Source organism: Apus apus, chromosome 4, assembly GCF_020740795.1.
Source record: "Apus apus isolate bApuApu2 chromosome 4, bApuApu2.pri.cur, whole genome shotgun sequence".
In the NCBI taxonomy this organism is placed as follows: Eukaryota; Metazoa; Chordata; class Aves; order Apodiformes; family Apodidae; genus Apus; species Apus apus.
The window spans coordinates 54,980,097-54,998,345 of record NC_067285.1 but is presented as its reverse complement, the minus strand read 5'-3'; the positions used below and the strand labels follow the sequence as shown (position 1 = coordinate 54,998,345).

The 18,249-nt window shown below is 41.9% G+C and overlaps 1 protein-coding gene across 1 annotated transcript; it reads right to left on the bottom strand.

The window, feature by feature from the left end:
- Window positions 1-2,729: 2,729 nt before the first annotated feature.
- ZNF330 (zinc finger protein 330) lies at window positions 2,730-17,897 on the bottom strand. Its single transcript, XM_051619082.1, has 10 exons — window positions 17,696-17,897; window positions 12,642-12,771; window positions 12,355-12,374; window positions 12,177-12,247; window positions 10,029-10,108; window positions 8,627-8,753; window positions 7,820-7,924; window positions 5,335-5,381; window positions 4,115-4,232; window positions 2,730-3,448 (listed from the first exon to the last, which is right to left on the bottom strand). The coding sequence occupies exons 2-10, from the start codon at window positions 12,759-12,761 to the stop codon at window positions 3,171-3,173; spliced, it is 966 nt and encodes a 321-aa protein (XP_051475042.1). The 5' UTR covers window positions 12,762-12,771; window positions 17,696-17,897; the 3' UTR covers window positions 2,730-3,170.
- Window positions 17,898-18,249: the final 352 nt, after the last annotated feature.

Genomic DNA, 18,249 nt, shown 5'->3' with positions numbered 1-18,249 from the left:
CTCTCAGCTCAGACTCCCCTTTATCAGGGACAGGATTTTCAAAGGAAAAGTCAATGCCCTGTTCAGTCTCGGGATTTTATTTATCTGACTCTTGCCCCATCAGGAAGCACACTCTGCAGTGCTGCAGTTTTTAAAAGGTGGAGTTATGTGTGGGCTTTAAGTCCTGGATTCCAGTGAGTTGAAAAATCTTTGACAGAAGCAGCTCAGCAGTCTCCCCATAGTACTTGGCAGATTGTGGCAGCATCTGAACTAGCATGAGAATCCCGTGAGTTGTAAAATGTATGTCATCAGTACCACAGCGTCCTCATCTTCACATATAGCAACACCTAAATCAGTTGCTGAATCCAAAAGACCAAGTAAATGAAGAACCAATTTGCACTTTAGGTGTGGAGATGGCGTACTGCCCTGTCAGTGCCCTACTAATATTCCTCCATTACATGTCAAAATAGACTAATAACAATGAAGATAAATGGAGCAGACAGGACTGGAAATCTGTCCCAGACCTGTTTTTCAGTAAAGCTAGGATACATGCTCATTCTATTTCATCCTGTTCCTGCAGTTTACCTTAATTTAACCCAAATTATGCACTTTCTGTGAAAGCGAGCTCTGAGGACCTATCCCCAACAGACCACATGCTTTTAACTTTAGTAAATAAGCAGAGAAGGATGAGAAAGTAGCATCACACCCTGCCTGTCCTGTCACAAATTGACCAACTCCATTAACAGAAAACACTCATGTTTGTCTGCTCTAGCTTGAATCCACCAGATTACTTTAAAGCAGCTTAAACATGCTTGTTTTGACCAAGGCCAGCCAGTGCAGCTCTAATACCTGGGCCCTATTTCCAGCCAGGTTCATAGCACAGGCATGTTCAGGGGTATGAACAGCAGTACAAAGAAAAAGCAAACAAATGCCTCTGTCCATTGGGAGGTGACCGTGCTAAATTACAGCAGGTATCCTGAGCATCTTTTGTTAGGGCAGTGCTGTAGCCTTCCCTTGCAACACTCTCACAGAAACACATTAGCTCTGGAGGATTGATCTTGCAAGGATCAGTGCAAGGACATTTCAATGAGAAAATGAATAATTCTTTACTCTGATTATGATGATTAATTCTGTTACGTCAGCAGCTTTTGGCACAGCCAGTGACAGCAGCAGATTTCATATGGGAAAAAATCTAATTCAAGAGCCAAAACCTTAAAGAGGAATTTTGTGCAATTAAGTAATAATATTAATGAAGTGCACTGAAGCAGCTGTAGTTTCAGGTATATGCAGAAATGCACATACTCCCCTCAGTCTTTCAGAAGACTTTCTACAGATATATAATTGCTTTGTGTTTGAAACATCAGCCAAAATAGAAAATGAGCATAGGAATTGTTGGAATTGACCAGTCACAGATGGATTCAGCTGGGGCAGTTTTTGGACCACATGAAGTTGAGCAGAATTTCTATCACAGGGGCCAACTTCACAAATAAGTAATCGCTGTTCAACTGGCAAGCATCCCATTTCCCTCACTTTGAGTGTGCTTTTGCAAAAGACTAATCAAGATATCTATCAGGTATGTCATTTAAGATGGGTAGGTCTTTGCTAGCACATGAAACTGGATAGCCTGAGAGTTTCAATTTCTGAAGGGGATTTGGCTTTAAGACAGTGCATTAAATGGCTTGCTCTCCAGTTCTGAAGGCAAGCACTTGACATGCATTGATCAGGTCACATCCCTCTTTCCAGTAGAGTGTTTTCCCCTCAGCTGCCATAACCAAGTTCTGTTCTGCCAGTTTGTTTTTGTCCTGGATGCATTCCAGCTTGTGTCTTTAATGCATTTGGTACAAGAGGCATTTAGGAGGAAAAGTATCAAGGCCAGGTTCCTCAATTCTGTTTTGTTAGGAAATGCTCATTTGGCAATCCTAACATCATTAAAGATGATTCTCAATAGGATGTGCTCTGCCAACATATGACCTTTGGCTGTAAAGAAACAGTAGAGGAAGCACCACAAAAGTAACTATATAATCAGGTCATATATTTGACAGGTAACAAGAAATAGCTCTTTTGTATTTAAGCATGGCCTTTAGAAAGCTGGAGGAACACTTCAGGTGGCTGTCCTTGTATCTTCAGCTGTCTGCTAAGTTGCTATCCCCTCAACATGCCCCTACAGGAGCAAATTAAGTAACATCACTTAGATGTGCAGACTGGTAATTAACATGTTGACTTCCAAATCAGAATAACTGCACATGCTTTGTGTGTCACCTCCTCAGCTCAGATGTGCTGATCACTTGTCCAGTACTAGACCACTTGCATAGAACAGTGTTTGAACCAGTATATCAAACTCCCTTCTGTTTTCCTTTATCAATTGATATACAGTTGTGTCCTATAGCTTTTCTTAGTATTATGTACAAAGAAAAGAGTTGAAGGCTAGGCACAGAAGAAACCAGTCTCTTTTTGATTTAATGAGTCTAATGAGAAATTGTCTTACAGATTTCAGTGGTGGAGAGGATACACCAACATTTTTATTGCAATAATATTTTTACTATCTGAGGTGCACTTGTCATGACTGCATATAGCACCATTGCTAAATATCTATTACTAAAAATGCTGGGAATATTACGTTCAGGTACATAGAGAACTACATTGATCTGCCTTACCTACAGAAACAATGAAGTTATTTTAGTGTCAATTTACACTTTGTATACAACCTGCTTTGCAGCTATTCAAGGGAGATCAATATTTATGACAATTCATTAGACAATGCAGTTGACTTTTATTGTGCAGATGAAAAAAAGTCACCCACCCACCACTACAATAACTTTATGAAATCGGTTACCAAATTTATTGTAAAAAATAACTTCCAATGAGCAAATTGAAACAAATTGCACTGTTTCCCCATGTTCCTGTATTGATACAAGAAAATGGCATGGAACCATTATATTCAGTAACTCAAGGACAAACCGGTTCTGTTCCTGAGGGGAATAAAAAGATTCCCTTTTTCTCCCCCAGTCCCAAACCCAGTATTGGTTTATATAAAAAGAACAACCCACACCTTCGCTTGGACTTACTGCAGGACTTCCACTCTTTACTCTCCAACTTTGATATATAAGTACTTGACTGAGCTATCCTACTGGCATGTACACAACTCAAGTGAAGCTACTTCCAAGTGTTTCTAGCTTGCCAGCATACTAAACTTAATTTTCTGCTTCCTCATAATGTGCATATCCACTAGCATAGGTCCTTCCTAAATTCAAGTTGCTGAATACATCCATGGTCTCGGTATCAGAGTCCTTCCCGCCCTCATCGTTGTCATCTTCATCGTCGTCTTCTGCTTCATATTCATCATATTCATCCTCATGATCACCTGCATCTCCAGCCTTGCTGGAGGAGAGGCTCTTCCAGTAGGCATCATAACCAGAAGCTCCATCTGCTTCTTCACCTCCAGCCTGTCGGCCAAACTTCAAAGAGCGTGCTGCAGGCAGAGAAAAATCATCATGTTCTCACCCCTCAACAATTTGAACAGAGCATCTGATGTGTCTTTTTCCATCTTTTCTCACTCCTCAGCAAAGAGTACACAATGCTAGACAGCCTTTTTCTACATCTGGCATTTTCAGGTTTAATCCTTACTCAGAACCTTTCTGCTACACGCAGTATGCTGGCCTGCATCCTAGTTAGTATAAATGGTAAGTGCCCCCAGAGTATGATTTAGGTTTTAGGATAAACCTTTGGTATTCTAGTCAAGAAAACTTGTGATTGGATGTACTTCACAGGTGCAGTATGTACTGTGATCTATTTAAGACTGGTTCAGGTAGATTGTGTGCATGTTGTCAAAGGGCACTTCTGAAATCCATGAGCCAGCTTGTAGATGAAATAAAGGCTTAAGTGGTGAATTTTTTGCAATTTTTCAGTAACTAAAATCTCAAACTGAACAAAAGCTTACATTGTGTTGGAATCAATTGATGATTAAGAATGAGAGGCTGCTCAATCCTAGAACTAAGAAACACAGTTTTTCCCAAAACCACTGCAGCAAAGCTTTGCAAAACAAATGAAAGTAATCAGACTTTACTCAGTGTTCCTATGCAGAACAGAGAACACCAATGGTACTTGCACAGCTTGTTAGCTAGAGAAACAGGCTTACTTGACATGCTCAGATCCTTTGTCTGCTGAGTTTCATGGCCACATTTAGGGCAGGGAGGCTCTTTTCCTTTTTCCTGCTTGAAAACCTTACTTCGCACATGATCGTCACAAAAACAAGCCTGTGGGGTGAAAGGAGAATAAAAAGGCTAAATGTTTTAATCATAGAAGCACACCCTTCAGCAAGAAGCAAGCAAATACGGTGTCTAACAGAGCTCATTGAATTTTAATCCGAACCAGAAAATTGTACTATCTGCAGTGGAACTGGAGTCTGTGCACAAAGCAACCACTTCTGTGTTGAATGTAGTGTCATGGCTTCCTGGGGAAGAGGCTGGGTAAAAGTGCTGATAAACAAGTAGAGAAAGGACTGGATTATAGTGCTGCCCACAAGGAGCCTGGCAAACTTTACACTGAAAAGCTTAAATAAAACACAATCAGAGATTTATGCCAGAATGTAACTATGCAGTGACCCGAAGGCAAGAATTAAGGAAATGGAAATTTCACATGTTGAGCACCAGGGTGCCAGTGAAGATATCTGGAGAAAGGAATGATTTGGAATATTAAATCAATGCCATGGGAGACTGCAGGGGAACATATGGAGGGTAAGGAGAGGAAAAGCAGGCAATGAACCAGCACCAGGAGAAATCTGGGCAATGTTGATGATGAAGCAGGTGGAACTTTTCTTGTAAAATTATTAAGGTGTGTATTAAGGTTTTTAAAACCAAAAGCCTTGTATCAACAAATTAGCTTGTGCATGTGTAAAACTGGATTAGCTGTGGAGATGATTTCTACTGGATCCAGACTGTAGTCTTTTCTGGTCAGATCATGGCTTGACTGTTCTAAAAAAACCTCAAACTTTACCTTAGTTCTACACTGGATCAAAACATATTCCAAAGCCTTGGATTCTGTTCATGACCAAGGATTTGTCTGAGGTGTTTTTAAAAGGCCCAAACATGGTACAGTCCCAAGTTAAACACAAAGGATTGGACAAAGTGAAGATCACCTTAACTGGCGTAAGGATGCACAACATAGATTTGTGCTTAACAGGCAATCACAGATAAAAGCCCTTTTGTCCTCTCTAAATCTGCCCCCAGGCTTCAAAACCTAACACAGAAGTATAAATATTTTTTAATAATGGAGAGGAAGACAAGACAAGGCTTGATTCCAGCCTTTGAGGCTAAGGAGAACAAGTCTAAAATCATAGCTACTTGCAACTGTCTTTACCTTACAACGCAGGCATGAGTGCTGCCCAAGCCTGTTACAGGAAACACCTGGGGGAGAAAAAATAAGTAAAATTCAGTACTTGGAAACTGCAGATCTGTGATGTTTTTAAAACCTTGTAAAAGTATATAATAATGTAATTGAGGCATTTATTTTTTAATTCCCTGACAAAACTGCACTTCAGCAACAAGAATCAGTTGTTTTAGAATCACAGAATCATAGAATGGTTAAGGTTGCAAGGGACTTTAAAGATCATCAGGTTTCAACCTCCCTGATATGAGCAGGGACATCTCACAGCCAAGTTTCTGGAAGAAGTCATTACTACAGGGCTGGGGCTTGTATTTTACAATACAGTATCATTTTCCTAGGTTTTTTTAAGTCTAAATCTCATTGCAGTAATGTAATTTTTTTACACAAAGTTGAAGAGGGGAAAAATTTTAACTATTTCTTGAGTTTCCAAACTTTTAAAAACAGAAGTTTCAGAACCAATTTGGTATTAAGTGATCATCTTGCTTTTCTTTTTCTCACAATGTCAAAAGGGGAGCTAGCATTTTACAGTCTCTTTAAACAATGCCATGGCAGCCTTTAATACCTTTATCTCATTTAAATGGGATGTAAGAACACTGAAAGCTTGCAAACTTCCAGACCTGGAACAGTTGTTCTGTATTTTGTCATGTTCTGTGGAAATGCACTTTATTGCACACAACTTCACATGAAAATCTGTCTTAAAGAATTATAGCTGACACATGAGCTAAAGAGCAGAACGGGTGCTCACAATCTAACTTGCCTTGAAGCTTCAAATAGGTTCTTTACTCCACTAGAGGGAGTGTAGCAAAGGCAACCACACAGGATCTGGCAACAACACAGAGCTGGGACTTCTTCCTCAAGCAGCTGTAATAGGTATTTTATCAGTCTCTGTGCAATTACTGATTCCCGTCTAGCTTACCTTATCCCTGTGACAGCAAACTTTTTTATTTTGAAGTAATAAATATCATGAGCTCTCCACATGACCAGGACAGCCACAGGATTTAGTGCTCTGTCGTATTTAAAGATGGAATTGGAAATGCTAATACATAGATACTCAAATCTTTCTGGAGTATCTTTAACAAAATCCTCTCAGATAGTGATGGAAAATAACAGAACCTTTTCACAGCTAGAGTGGGATTTAGACTACAATTGCATGACTGAATTTGAAGTTCATTCATTCTGTATAAGTTCAGATTTTATAAACTTGTTGTCACACACTGATAAAAATTCTGGTCTCTCTATGAAGATTGTACTGTGCCATGAAACACTGAACACAGTGAAAACCCTCAAAAACCCACTCTATTCAGGGTGTGAGATCACATCTGTGAATTAAAAGCTTTCAACAATCATGGAAAAAACATTGTGGAACAGTTGCTGCTGCTTCAATATTGCTATGCAGGAAGACATCCTAGCAGAATCCGTCAAAGAAAACTAATCAAGGCCTAGAAAATAGCTGGCTGTGAAAAAAATAGATGGGAGATGAAAAGGAGATAAGAGATTTCTAAAGAGACAGACTATAACACTGAAATCAACAAATACTCTGAATTGGGAGAAATAAACTGGGACACAAGATTAGTCAGCTCTGAATAAAAGCTTTACACATGACAAAGAGCACCCTGAATTTCTATAATAATGAGTGAAAATGTTATAGTAAAAATAAATGTATACAACTTTTGGAAGGGGAAAATGCTTTTCTCATGGGATAAACCAAATAGTAGTTAATGGTGGGTAGAAAAAATATTTTTACAGAAGATTAGACATGCACACTCTTGGTTTTCTTTGGTTTGTTTTTTTTTTTAACTTCCCTTAAAGTGTCTCTGTTTCAGCCAGAGACAAGTAGTGGGCTAGGAAAGTCAGGCAAGGCCATCATGTTCTCTTACAAGTACCAGCCTCACTTCTGTCCATAGAATTAATTGAAATTCAAACGATACAGCTTCAGCTACCTTTTGCAAAATAGATGCAAACCCTTCACCAACATATAGGTCATCCATAGAAATCTGGGAAAGTTAGCCAGACTACACAGGTCATATCATTTATGGCAGCTGTTTTCTGTGAGAACAGGTATCTATAAAGAGCTTATGAAAGGGTCAGAAGGGTGGAAGAGAGCTCGCTCTTGCCTGTGGAGTAAAAAAGCTGCATCAGCAGCTCCTGCAGTTTTACTGCAGTCCTGGCCACTGACAACACTGCAACTTTAGAGACTGCTGGCTCCTGCAAAGGCAACTTCCCATGGGAGGCCAGGGAAACAACTGCTGTGTACAATCTGGCACGGAAGAAGGTCAGACAAAAGCTCTAGTCTAGATAACTGGATTTCAAAAGCAAGCACATAAGAAACATAGGCTCCTTCCTCCAGGGCTGGCTAAATCTATCTGGGAACTGTGATGGAGAGTATTCTGGAGCACAGAGGAAACAACTAGAGAGTCTGCTTAGCTGTGGTGAAAGGGAGTATGGATAACTAACTTACATTTAAATGTCTCTGCTTCCAAAACTTGGCAGCTGGCTTGATGTTCAAATTGATCATCTTCACAGAGGAAATTGTGGCAAAATGAGCAGGCAAATATTCTGCCTCCTAAAAGATGTATCAAGGCAAAACAATCAGCGATGGGCAAAGGCATCAAGTTCAGATCTGCATACAATTTAGGTTGTAGGTTTGACTGAAGACCAGTTCTCTCTCCTGTCACAAATGTTTCCAAGTCCTAAATTACACATTGCATTCACTTTTACACTGAAAAATACCACATCATACAATACAAGGCAGCATAAATATAAAACATTACTTCTAGTCATTTTCTTAGTTTTAGTTTGAATATGGCATTAAGTATTTTTCTTAGATCAGTCTCTCTCATCCAGCCTCCTTCCCTCCCAACCCCTCACCTCTGTTGCACACTTGAAATTAACACTTAAAAGGATTCCACCAATAGAGATCAGTATGGTTTGTTAAGCAACTGGGAATCCAAACACCTGTGCTAGCACAGGTGAATGGAGTAGAGAAAGCAGAAAATTTTATTGGCAGCCTGATGCAGTGCTTAATTTTGTTAAGGATTCAGCTGATAGGGCAGTTAATACTTAACACAACCATCCCTTCAATGAGCACAATGTTCTTGAGCAGGTCATTTACATTCCCCACTGCATAAGGTCCATGCCTGGCTTGCAACAAACATACTGCAAGGACTAATGAGTGAAGATTAAAAATGTTAAGAATATAGGTACAAAAACTTAAGTATGAGGAGAAAAGTATTGTTCAGATTTTCTTAAGTGTGAGCAAACCTACCGTGGTCCCAGACGCTTCTTTCGCACTCAGTGCATTCCGCATCTGCGAGAGGGCAGATACACGCGTGTGTGCTGAGACACTTCCTCCCATGGCACACCCAAGCTTCACAGAAATCACAGATTGCACCCTGCAATTACAGAAACATATTTTGGAACTTCTTCAACACCTAAAGAGACTCTTTTGCTGTAACCTTAAGTATCCCAAGTATCCATTCTCTTGGTGGGTTCATTCCAGTAGAGCAAGAGAGCGTGACCTGCATCTGTATTCCCATCAAGCTGCTTCACAGTTCAACTTGTTTGCTTGATACTATTTTTTGCAGTATTAAATGTAATGCAAAGTAACTTGTTCCCCTCTGTACTGTATGCATAAAAATTGTGTCCTCCAGCCGAAGCCTGAGAGAATTAATGATAATGTTCTGGCAAAAATGTCATTTCAAAAAAGACCTGAAAGATGCCACTAGATTGTAACAGATGAAATCACTTGTTTAGATTTTAAGCCATGCTGTATTAGGATGAAAGTTCTGCAGACAGCAAAGATCAAATAACTCATTAGATGTAAGTTAGACCCTTTAATTTGCATTTTGATCAAACTATAAGATCTACACAGCAACTGCCTCTTAACTGTAGCGTTTAAGACGCCTGCTCAGTCCCTATTTAACAAACTATCACGTGCACACAAAGCTAAGCAAATAATGGTGAATCCAAAGTAACTGTTGATGAAAATACTGCATTAGTGAACACACAGAATGATCTTAAGAACATCTGACTGGAAAGGCTGGCTGTGTCACTGAGAAGCTGACTGCCAACTGGAGGCAGAAACAGGACAGATGGTTAGTCCATACAGTGTTTAATCCAGGGGCTATGATACCTTGCCGTGCTTTGCTTTCCAGAACAGAGTAACTTGTCCTTCCAAGAACACAAATTCAGAGGTCAGAAGTTATGACTACCTCTGCTGAGAGCCCAAATAACTTCTGTTTTTTAATAAAATTTCCCCTTAATGCCATGGAACAGATTACATTCAGTGATACCAATAGTCTCTGGAATATTGAGAAGATGGCAACAAAAGTCCACTAGGTTCTATAGGATGCTCCTAGATTTTAATGGAGACTAGGAATTGGCTATGGGGCAGGTAAGCTCCAGTGCTGTTAATGCATGTGCTCAGGACCTGCTATCAATGCAGATCTGTTAGCACCTAGGACATGTGTCAAGATTTTGCAGGAGCCAAATCTAAAACCACAAAATTCAGGTTACCAGTATAAGGGAAAAATCAGTTTTTAGTGGTAAGATGAAAAAAAAATCTTGGTGTGGTACATGTTATTACTCAATTTGGTTTTATTTTATTCCAGAAAGATTTGCACAGAATAACCTCATAGTGCAAAAAAGCTGCAATTTTATATACATACCACCATAGCTAGTCCAGTACTGTACACACCAGCATGTTTTATAACACAGTCTGAAGACTTCATCATGCATTTGGTTTTTCCTGTTTAAAAAAAGACAAGCAAGAAAATTCCATTAAAAATGTAGAAGGAATGTTCACATAACAGCAGTACTTCAACCAAATGCCTGCACTTAATTGTAAATGTAGGTAAAAATAATGCAAACAAACGTCTGCAACCCACCCTTACATCTCCCTCAGATCAAGTTAATTACTGTCTGTTTCCAGCCACAATCTCTTGCCCCAGTGCTGAGATAATGAGGCAATGTGTTGTCTTGCTATATGTTTTTAGGCATTGGCAAGAGTTTCAAATGTCAAAACAAATGAGAGAACAAAATAAAGGAGAAAGTCAAACAATGACATCATAAAAAGTTGCATTTAAAACTGGTGCTAGTTCTGTCCCATCATAAAAGCAGCATGTGTGATGAGCATGATGTCCTCTGAAAAAAAACAACGTGCACCTGGTGATTTAATCGCTTACAAGTACATGACTAGTCGTTTTTGTGGTGGTGGTGGTTGTTAAAACCATATGAGATTATTTCCTAGACAACAGAACTCCTTTCAAATGCAAGGGATGAGTAGGAGAAAAAGCCATAGTCTGCACTTAAGTCATTCCGACACAAGTACAACATTCCTTTTACTCCTTGCCTCTGACATAAACAGTCTACAAGGAAGATCATGCTCTGTATGCATTTATGCAAGCAAAAACAAATCTTGCAGCTAGTCCAGGCAATGGAGTTTTACTGCTGTTATAGGCTGCTGTGCCACGGACTCCTTTGATGTCTCTGTTACTGCCTGCTTAGAGAAACTAACAAAAGGGTGCTCCCTGCAAACCCATTCAAGAGCTGACCAAACCAATTCTACTCTGAGAATGTAATTAAAATCCCAGCATCAGCAGAGTTTTGCATTAAACTGCACCTCAGACAGCAAACGGCACTTAGAGTGAGAAAGGACCAGTAGTGGGCAATGTGAGGTGGTGCGGCTGTTACTGAGTCTGGAGCATTGTAATACAGCCACCTTGCTCCCATCCCTCAGGGAATTCTCTAAGATGCTGACGGTTTATAGGGGCTGTCCCTAACACTTGATTCACCATCAAACAGCTCTAATGATTTTTTGTCTTGGAAAACACTAGTTCTCAATATGATTTTGTGGCTGTTACTAGGAATGCTTTTCCTCCAGAAACATACTGCAGATTATGATGAATTCAACACACAGGCTTCAACTTCAGATGTATAATATACTGTGGGATAGACAGGACATTTTTAGTACTGCACTGCCTGATGACAGAAGGCAGATTTATAAAGGATGACACACTGCCATTGCACACTAACAGCCTGGCTTCTAGAAATGCTCAGTATTTGCAAGTCCCAGAAAAGGCACTGGAAACTGCAGATGTCAGAAGCCAGAGAGTCAAACAAAAAAACAGCCCAATTGTTTCATGACAGATTGAAAATCTGCAAGGATGTGTTGAAACAGTAAAACAAAATTCTCTAAGTATGAAACTAACGTTAACAGATTATCAACTGCAAGCAAGCCGTTGCTTAAAAAAGGGGCATTTTAGCCTGATTCAGAGCCAAGTTCTGTCACTAGGAGTCCTCCTCTTCTGACTTCAAAGCATCAGCCCTCTAGCACATGTAATGTAATATGCTGCTCATACTATTTCTAAAACCATGCAAGGTGAATAATGTACTGTTGCTTGAATTAATATGAAACAGATCAGAAATTATATCATCCCTGAAAGGCAGTATTTATTGGTGCCTTGCTGGCAGTCAGAGCATTTTTAACTTTGCTGTTATGAAACAATATGTAGTCAATCTAGGGAAATGGTCAGTCAGATGTTCTCAACCCCAAAAGGCAGTGAGACAAATTCTTAAGATCAAATACTGAAGACAAGTCCATGACCCAGACTTGCAAACATCTGGGGGTCAGAGGCACAAGCATTAGTGCATGACCAAGCAAGATCTCTTCTCAAGGAGGATATTCACAGCAGATTTAAAAGAACCTACTCCAAAAATCATAAAGGTACTTTAAGACAAAGTTACCCAACTGCCATGAATTTAGCTCCACAAATGGGACTGAGGGTAGCATGTTTTCCTTCATTATTTCTACTTACCACATTGTGCACAAATGGGTAATTTTTGAACAGAGTTACAGAAGTAGCAAAAAGCTCTATTCTTCTGTCGTCTAGGTACATGGAAGGGAATAAAAAAAAAGCACGTGTTAAAAGAAAATCCCATGTTTGAAACCAATTAGTATTAATCTGCTGGGTTTAGAATGGGGAAAATGCTCACCTTTGGCACTTATCGCATTCCTAAAGAAAAAAAATAATGGTAATTATTTTTGTTCTAGGTAAAATATGTAAAAATTTCAGACCTCACAGGGACTCTGAATTAAGTTCTGGTTAGGAACCAAACTTTTTATCCAAGTCTTATACCTCTGAAGCAAATGTAACCCTAAATATAAAGGAAAGATGGTAGGAAGAATAACATTCTGGTGGCATTAAATACAGTGTTTTATCACTGCTTTTACATAATCTAAAGTCAAGTACTGTAATATAAACCACTTAAGGCTATTTTACCATTGAAGCATTACAAGGATGTTTGGCCAAATCTATGTTGGCCCTTGAAGCCCGTATCTGCTTTTCACGTTCACGACGGTTCTCGGCTTTCTTACGAGCACCAGTCTTCTTTTTAGGCATTTTTCACTATCTGTGGGGGAAAACAAATAGGTATGTAATGAAGGCACAGAAAATTATGTATGTAAATACATGAATACACATGACACATCCAGTACCAAAACTGGACCTTGTTTCCATGTTAACTGTGCTTCATCTCCAGTCATTTTCTTTTCTCAAAGCTTCTATTCAAATGTAGAGTAAGGAGCCAGTTCCTTAGGAATAGTCGTGATGAACCATAAAGAACCTTGTGATCTAGAAAGGATTTTGGCATCTTAAACTTTGTGATTAACTATCTTGGAAGTGTTTTGCATTAAAAACACACAACCCAAACCTGTTACATTTTGTTGGTTTGTTTGCGATGGGCCCCTCTTTTTTTTGTTTGCCTTGTCTATTTCACAAGGACTGTATTCAGCTTATTTTCTCTTTAACTTCTCTCTTGTCTCACGCTCCCTAAATACTTCAATCAGTTGAAAAGCATTCTTCAGGTAGGCAAATCATGCAGTACTGCAAAAATGCAAATTTCACACTTCATGAAAGCTTTGAAAACAAAATGTCTTTATAGATTTAAGAGCTGTGACAAAGGTACGTTTGCACTGTTTGTTTATCATTCTAGTACATTAATAATAACGAAGAGATGAGCATGCACTGTTTGAAGATGCCACTGTTTCCCAGGAAGGCTTTACACTAATTTAATTCCATCTGGTTCAACATGTGTGTCTATTTTAACACTCTAGGAAGGAACCAATGCAATGCAGTGGTGAGATCATCAGGCAATCAATCCGACCACTGCTCTCTTGTCATCTTCACAATGAACTGTGCAGCACTTGATTCTGCACTTATAATAATCTAGGCAGTTATTACTCTGACTTCACAAAATGGACAACTGAGAGATTAAAGGTGGGCTCTGATGTTAGAATTTCTCTTGTCAACACAAGCACAATAGACACCCTTCCTTAAGATCCATCTTTATCATCCCACCATTTCTGCTGACTTAACTGTTGTTCATGTCCCATTCTAAACAAGATGCAAGCTAAAAACAAAACAAAACAAATATAACCAACAAGCACCCCCAAGGCCCGGATAAGTACAATCTGATGGAGGAAGGCAGTGAGGGGGCAGCAGGGGTATCTGCTTAGCAAGCACGGGAATAAGAAAGCAGCTAAGGAAGAGGCAAGGACCTCATCACAGACAAAAAAAACCAAACAAACAAACAAAAAAAACTTTATTAAACATAGCTCTAAAAAAAACCAGCTCCAAGTCTAGGGCCCAGGTGGACACACTTCTTCGTGCTGCAGCTATTGATCAATACTTCATTGCAGATGACAAGATGGCTGAACTTCTGGATGTGTTTAGCACTGATTCTGGCACCTCACCACAGTGCTTCTGTTTTGAAACTGGCCTCTCTATAAAGTTGTCCCAACACAGATTGCATTCTGTGCAACTAACCCACAGTTCTTTTAGCTACAAATACACCCAACTGTGTGCTTTGCTCTGCCTCTGATTACTAAAACTACAGAAAGGTACGTTAAGTAACTGATAGCAGACTTGAGTGTCATCTTAAAATCTCAGTCTCCAGTTACAGAATTTGAAGAAAATCACTACAGACTTGGTGCTTGGCAGAAACCATCCCACATGATGAGACAGCTATGCCCAGGCAAAGTTCTGCTCATCCCAGTAGGTCCCTGAGAGGCTACCAGGGCTGCTGGCTTGAGGAAATGGGAGGTACCTGCTCTCCCCTAGCTCAAAGCAGACATCAAGACATGCATGCTGGCATCTGTGAGCAGAGCTGCAGCTTCAACAGGCAGTGAGCGATAACAGCCTAAACTTGAAAGAAAAATTAGTATTTTTGTTCAAAAGGTCTTATAAAATAAACCTGTCCTGGTTTGAGCCAGGATGAAGCCAATTTTCCTTTTTACCAATTTTTTAATTTTTTTTTTTCTTCAGTGAGCTTTCTTTTAACTAGTAACAGTGTGTTCTTCTAAAGCTGATAAGACAGTGGAATGTTTTTCTAACTGCTGGGTCTTCAAGGTCTCACCTTCACTCTGCTGGCTCAGACACTACGGGGAGATCTATGACCCCCCCGTAGGAGGCTGAGTTAGACTGACAGCAAAATTGGCCAGAGATATTCCATTCCATATATCCATGTAAGCTCAGAGGAAGGTCAGAGATCACAGAAGACAACTTCCTTCCTGCTTCTTCTTCCCTTCTTCCCCATCCATGGCCGGCGTCCGGGGAGGACTCCATCCAGCACTGTCAACCCCCAGGCTCGAGCTCTCCTGACCCTCATCACTCTCTGCTTTCTCCAGCAGCAGCTCCAGGATTTCTCAGAACTGTTCCAGCTCAGGGGAGTGTGGTGGGAGTTGCTGGGGGTGGGGGGAGATGAGAAGCTCTTGCACATACCTGAACATATCTGCATATAATTGTATATATTTTCTTTTATCATTAGTGTTTAATTAAAGCTGTGTAGTTTAGTTTTCAATCCAGCCAAGTCTCTCTCTTTTTCTCTCTCTCCTTCCCTACCTGGGCAGGAGGGGGAGGGGATCGAAAGCGTTGTTGTCAGACCTGAGTCAAACGGTGACAAAACCCAGCAAAGAAATACATTGTCCTGACCAAATACTAAAACTTGTTTTTGATTGCACACATAAATCAGTTTTCTCACTCTGGAGCATTTTGCACCTTGTTTAAATTGTATTAGTGTCATATTTTGTAGTCAAAATCATATTGCTGAGCTGCCTGCTGGCAACTGTCATCCTAAAGCATGACATTTGTGATACTGGGAGTCCAATGTGAGGTTGCACACTGATTTTCAAACTGCCCAAATGCTGTTTTAACAACAGAATCTAATGGCTAGTATTTATACCTTGACTTCTCCACATTATCACATAATCAAAAGCACCAAGATGCAAATTGTTTTCATGACAAGCACTGTCTCAATGACTCTACCAAGGACACCGATTATGAGAAAACTTTAAGATGGTAGTTTTTAGAAAGCTGCACCAAACTAAATAACAACAAAATGACAATGTCAGATTCTTTTAACAAAGCCATCAAGTCAATCCAAGCTTTTTAACAACATCCAATAAATAGCATCCTACAGATCATTATTCTATCACTCTTTTCCTCTGAGCTTCCACGTGAGATGTTTGTTGTCTTTGCCCCAAGTTCTAAATATTTAAGGAATTCACCATCTTCTGATTTTCTGACTACAGTATAATAGTGTAAAATCTTTGTTTACCCGCAATTCCTTTCCAATCAGAGTATTGCATCTTTTAAAAGCAGTATTTAAAATGTATCTGCAGTATGTTCTGCCTCCACTTTTGGCAACACTTCTGTAATGAGGCTGATGGATGACTCAAAATTGTATTTAGGCACCACAACAGCATTACCAAAAGCTCAGAGAGAAAAGACCCAGTGCTATCTGTCTGCAGTCCAGCTCCTCTGCAGGGCACATGGGAGAGGAAAGTGCCTCTGGGGGACTGAAAAGAACAGGTCCAGTTATCAAGGAAATGCCTACAGTGAGCTACTCACTTAAAAAAACCTACCTGCCAGAAAGCCTCTGTGAGCTTTTGTCTAAACACTCTTTTTGCTGAAGGCAGAGATTAACAGCCATGCTTGCACCCTCCTTTTCAACTATGATGCTGTTGTAAGAAAAACGGCCTAGGATGCAGTAGGTCCATGCCTGGTTTCCTCCTCGGTCCCAGAAGGTAGGACCCTACTGCCCTAGAAAGCATCCAAGCTCCTGAAAAGGGAGCAGTTCTGCACAAGGGGTTTTTGTCCATTTGAAGTTTTCTACTCGGGAACAAAATTCACACTGGGTCCCCAGCACTGTATGTTTCATTCTGTAAGCTTCACCAACTGTTGCTCACCTGCTTTGTGATTTGCCAACATAAACACAGGCAAGGACAGCAGTTCCCATCACAGCTCCAAAGACTGTATTTTACCTGATGGTTGTGCTATGTAAAATACATAAACAATGTCTGGCATTTAAATTCTGTTGAGGTCATACCATGCCTATGCCATTTTTTTGCCCTCTAGAAGATTGTCCTCGATGAGGTCCCAAAGACACACACTAAGTTTGCAGCAGACAGGAGAGCAGGCTGCACCAGCAGATTTCTGGACCTTCTGTGCTGAGCATGACACTCCCTTGCTTCATACTATCTTTTCTTGTATGACACACTACCCTGCTGTCACAACTCTAATGCACAGCTGCAGCCAGCCATTCATCTGGGGGCAGAGGTGAGCTGCTGCCTTACTCTCCTCATGCCACACGAACAGTAACCCCCGAAAGGGGCCTTCTGTATTTCCAGACTTCTTGCACTTGGCTGCCAAAGAGTTCGTAGGTGATGGATATGCATCAAAAAAGGAACCGCAGAGAATTTGCTCGGTCATATTTAGTTCTATTCAGAATTCAACAAAACCCGTTTTATCACTTTGCAAGCGTTATACGAGATCACAATATTTCCAAAATCTGCATTAGCAGCATTTGACACTTATGTCGCTCCAGCCCGTGACTCCACCTAATCCGAAGGTCCTTTTCAAGGCACCGTGAGTTTAATTACTTACTCCACCTTTCAGTAACACAGACTAACTCCGCTCTGCGTCCCGGGGCTGCTGTGCCATCACGGCCCCGAGCTTTCCCAAGGCACGGCCCCGACCGACCCCCTCCTCTGGAAGCGCAGCTCGCCCGGCCGGTGGCAGCGGATCCCGGCGGCGGATCCCCCGGTACCGGCGGCGGATCCCCCGGTACCAGCAGCGGATCCCGGCAGCGGATCCCCCGGTACCGGCGGCGGATCCCGGCGGCGGATCCCCCCGGGCGCCCCGGTACCGGCCGCCCACCGCAGGCCGGCGGGCCCTCACGACCGCCTCCAGGCCGTTCCAGGAGCGGCTGGCTCTCCGCCAGCCAAGCACGCGCACGCAGGTATCGCAGGTTCCCGGCTTTCAGCATTTTACCTTACCTGGCGTGTCTTCACCCAGGCCCCCACACCGCGCCGCAGCAGGCTTCCTGCCGCGATCGTCGCGCTCCGTATTTCTCGGCCGTTCTCTGGGGGCACCAGGGACCGACGGGCTCGCTCGAACGGGAAACCCGCTGGCGAGCGGGAGGGGAGCGGGCCCCGAGGCGGGGCGGAAGCGGGAGCGGGCGGTGCGGGGCGGTGCGGCGCGGTGCGCGGCCCGCCCGGCCCCGCGCGGGGCGGCGGGAAGGTTCCGAGGGCCGCCCTCTCCGCCCCGCGCCGGCAGGCGGGCGTGGGGCCGGGGCAGCGCGGGAGGCGCGGCCCGGCGTGCTGGGCAGGGCAGGCTGGGAGGGCAAGCCGGGAAGTCAGCGGAGATGGGGAGGCAGGGAGCGGCGGAGGCGAGAGGCTCGGTCCGAGGGGAGCGCAAGGACCGCGGCTTCTCCTCACGGAATTGCGGTGTCCGCGGGTTGGACGTGGAGTGTCTGGGAGCCGAGGTTTCCACGGCTGCAGGGAAAGGTGCTGCCCGAGTTTTGGAAAGAGGCGTCGTAACCAGCGGTAAA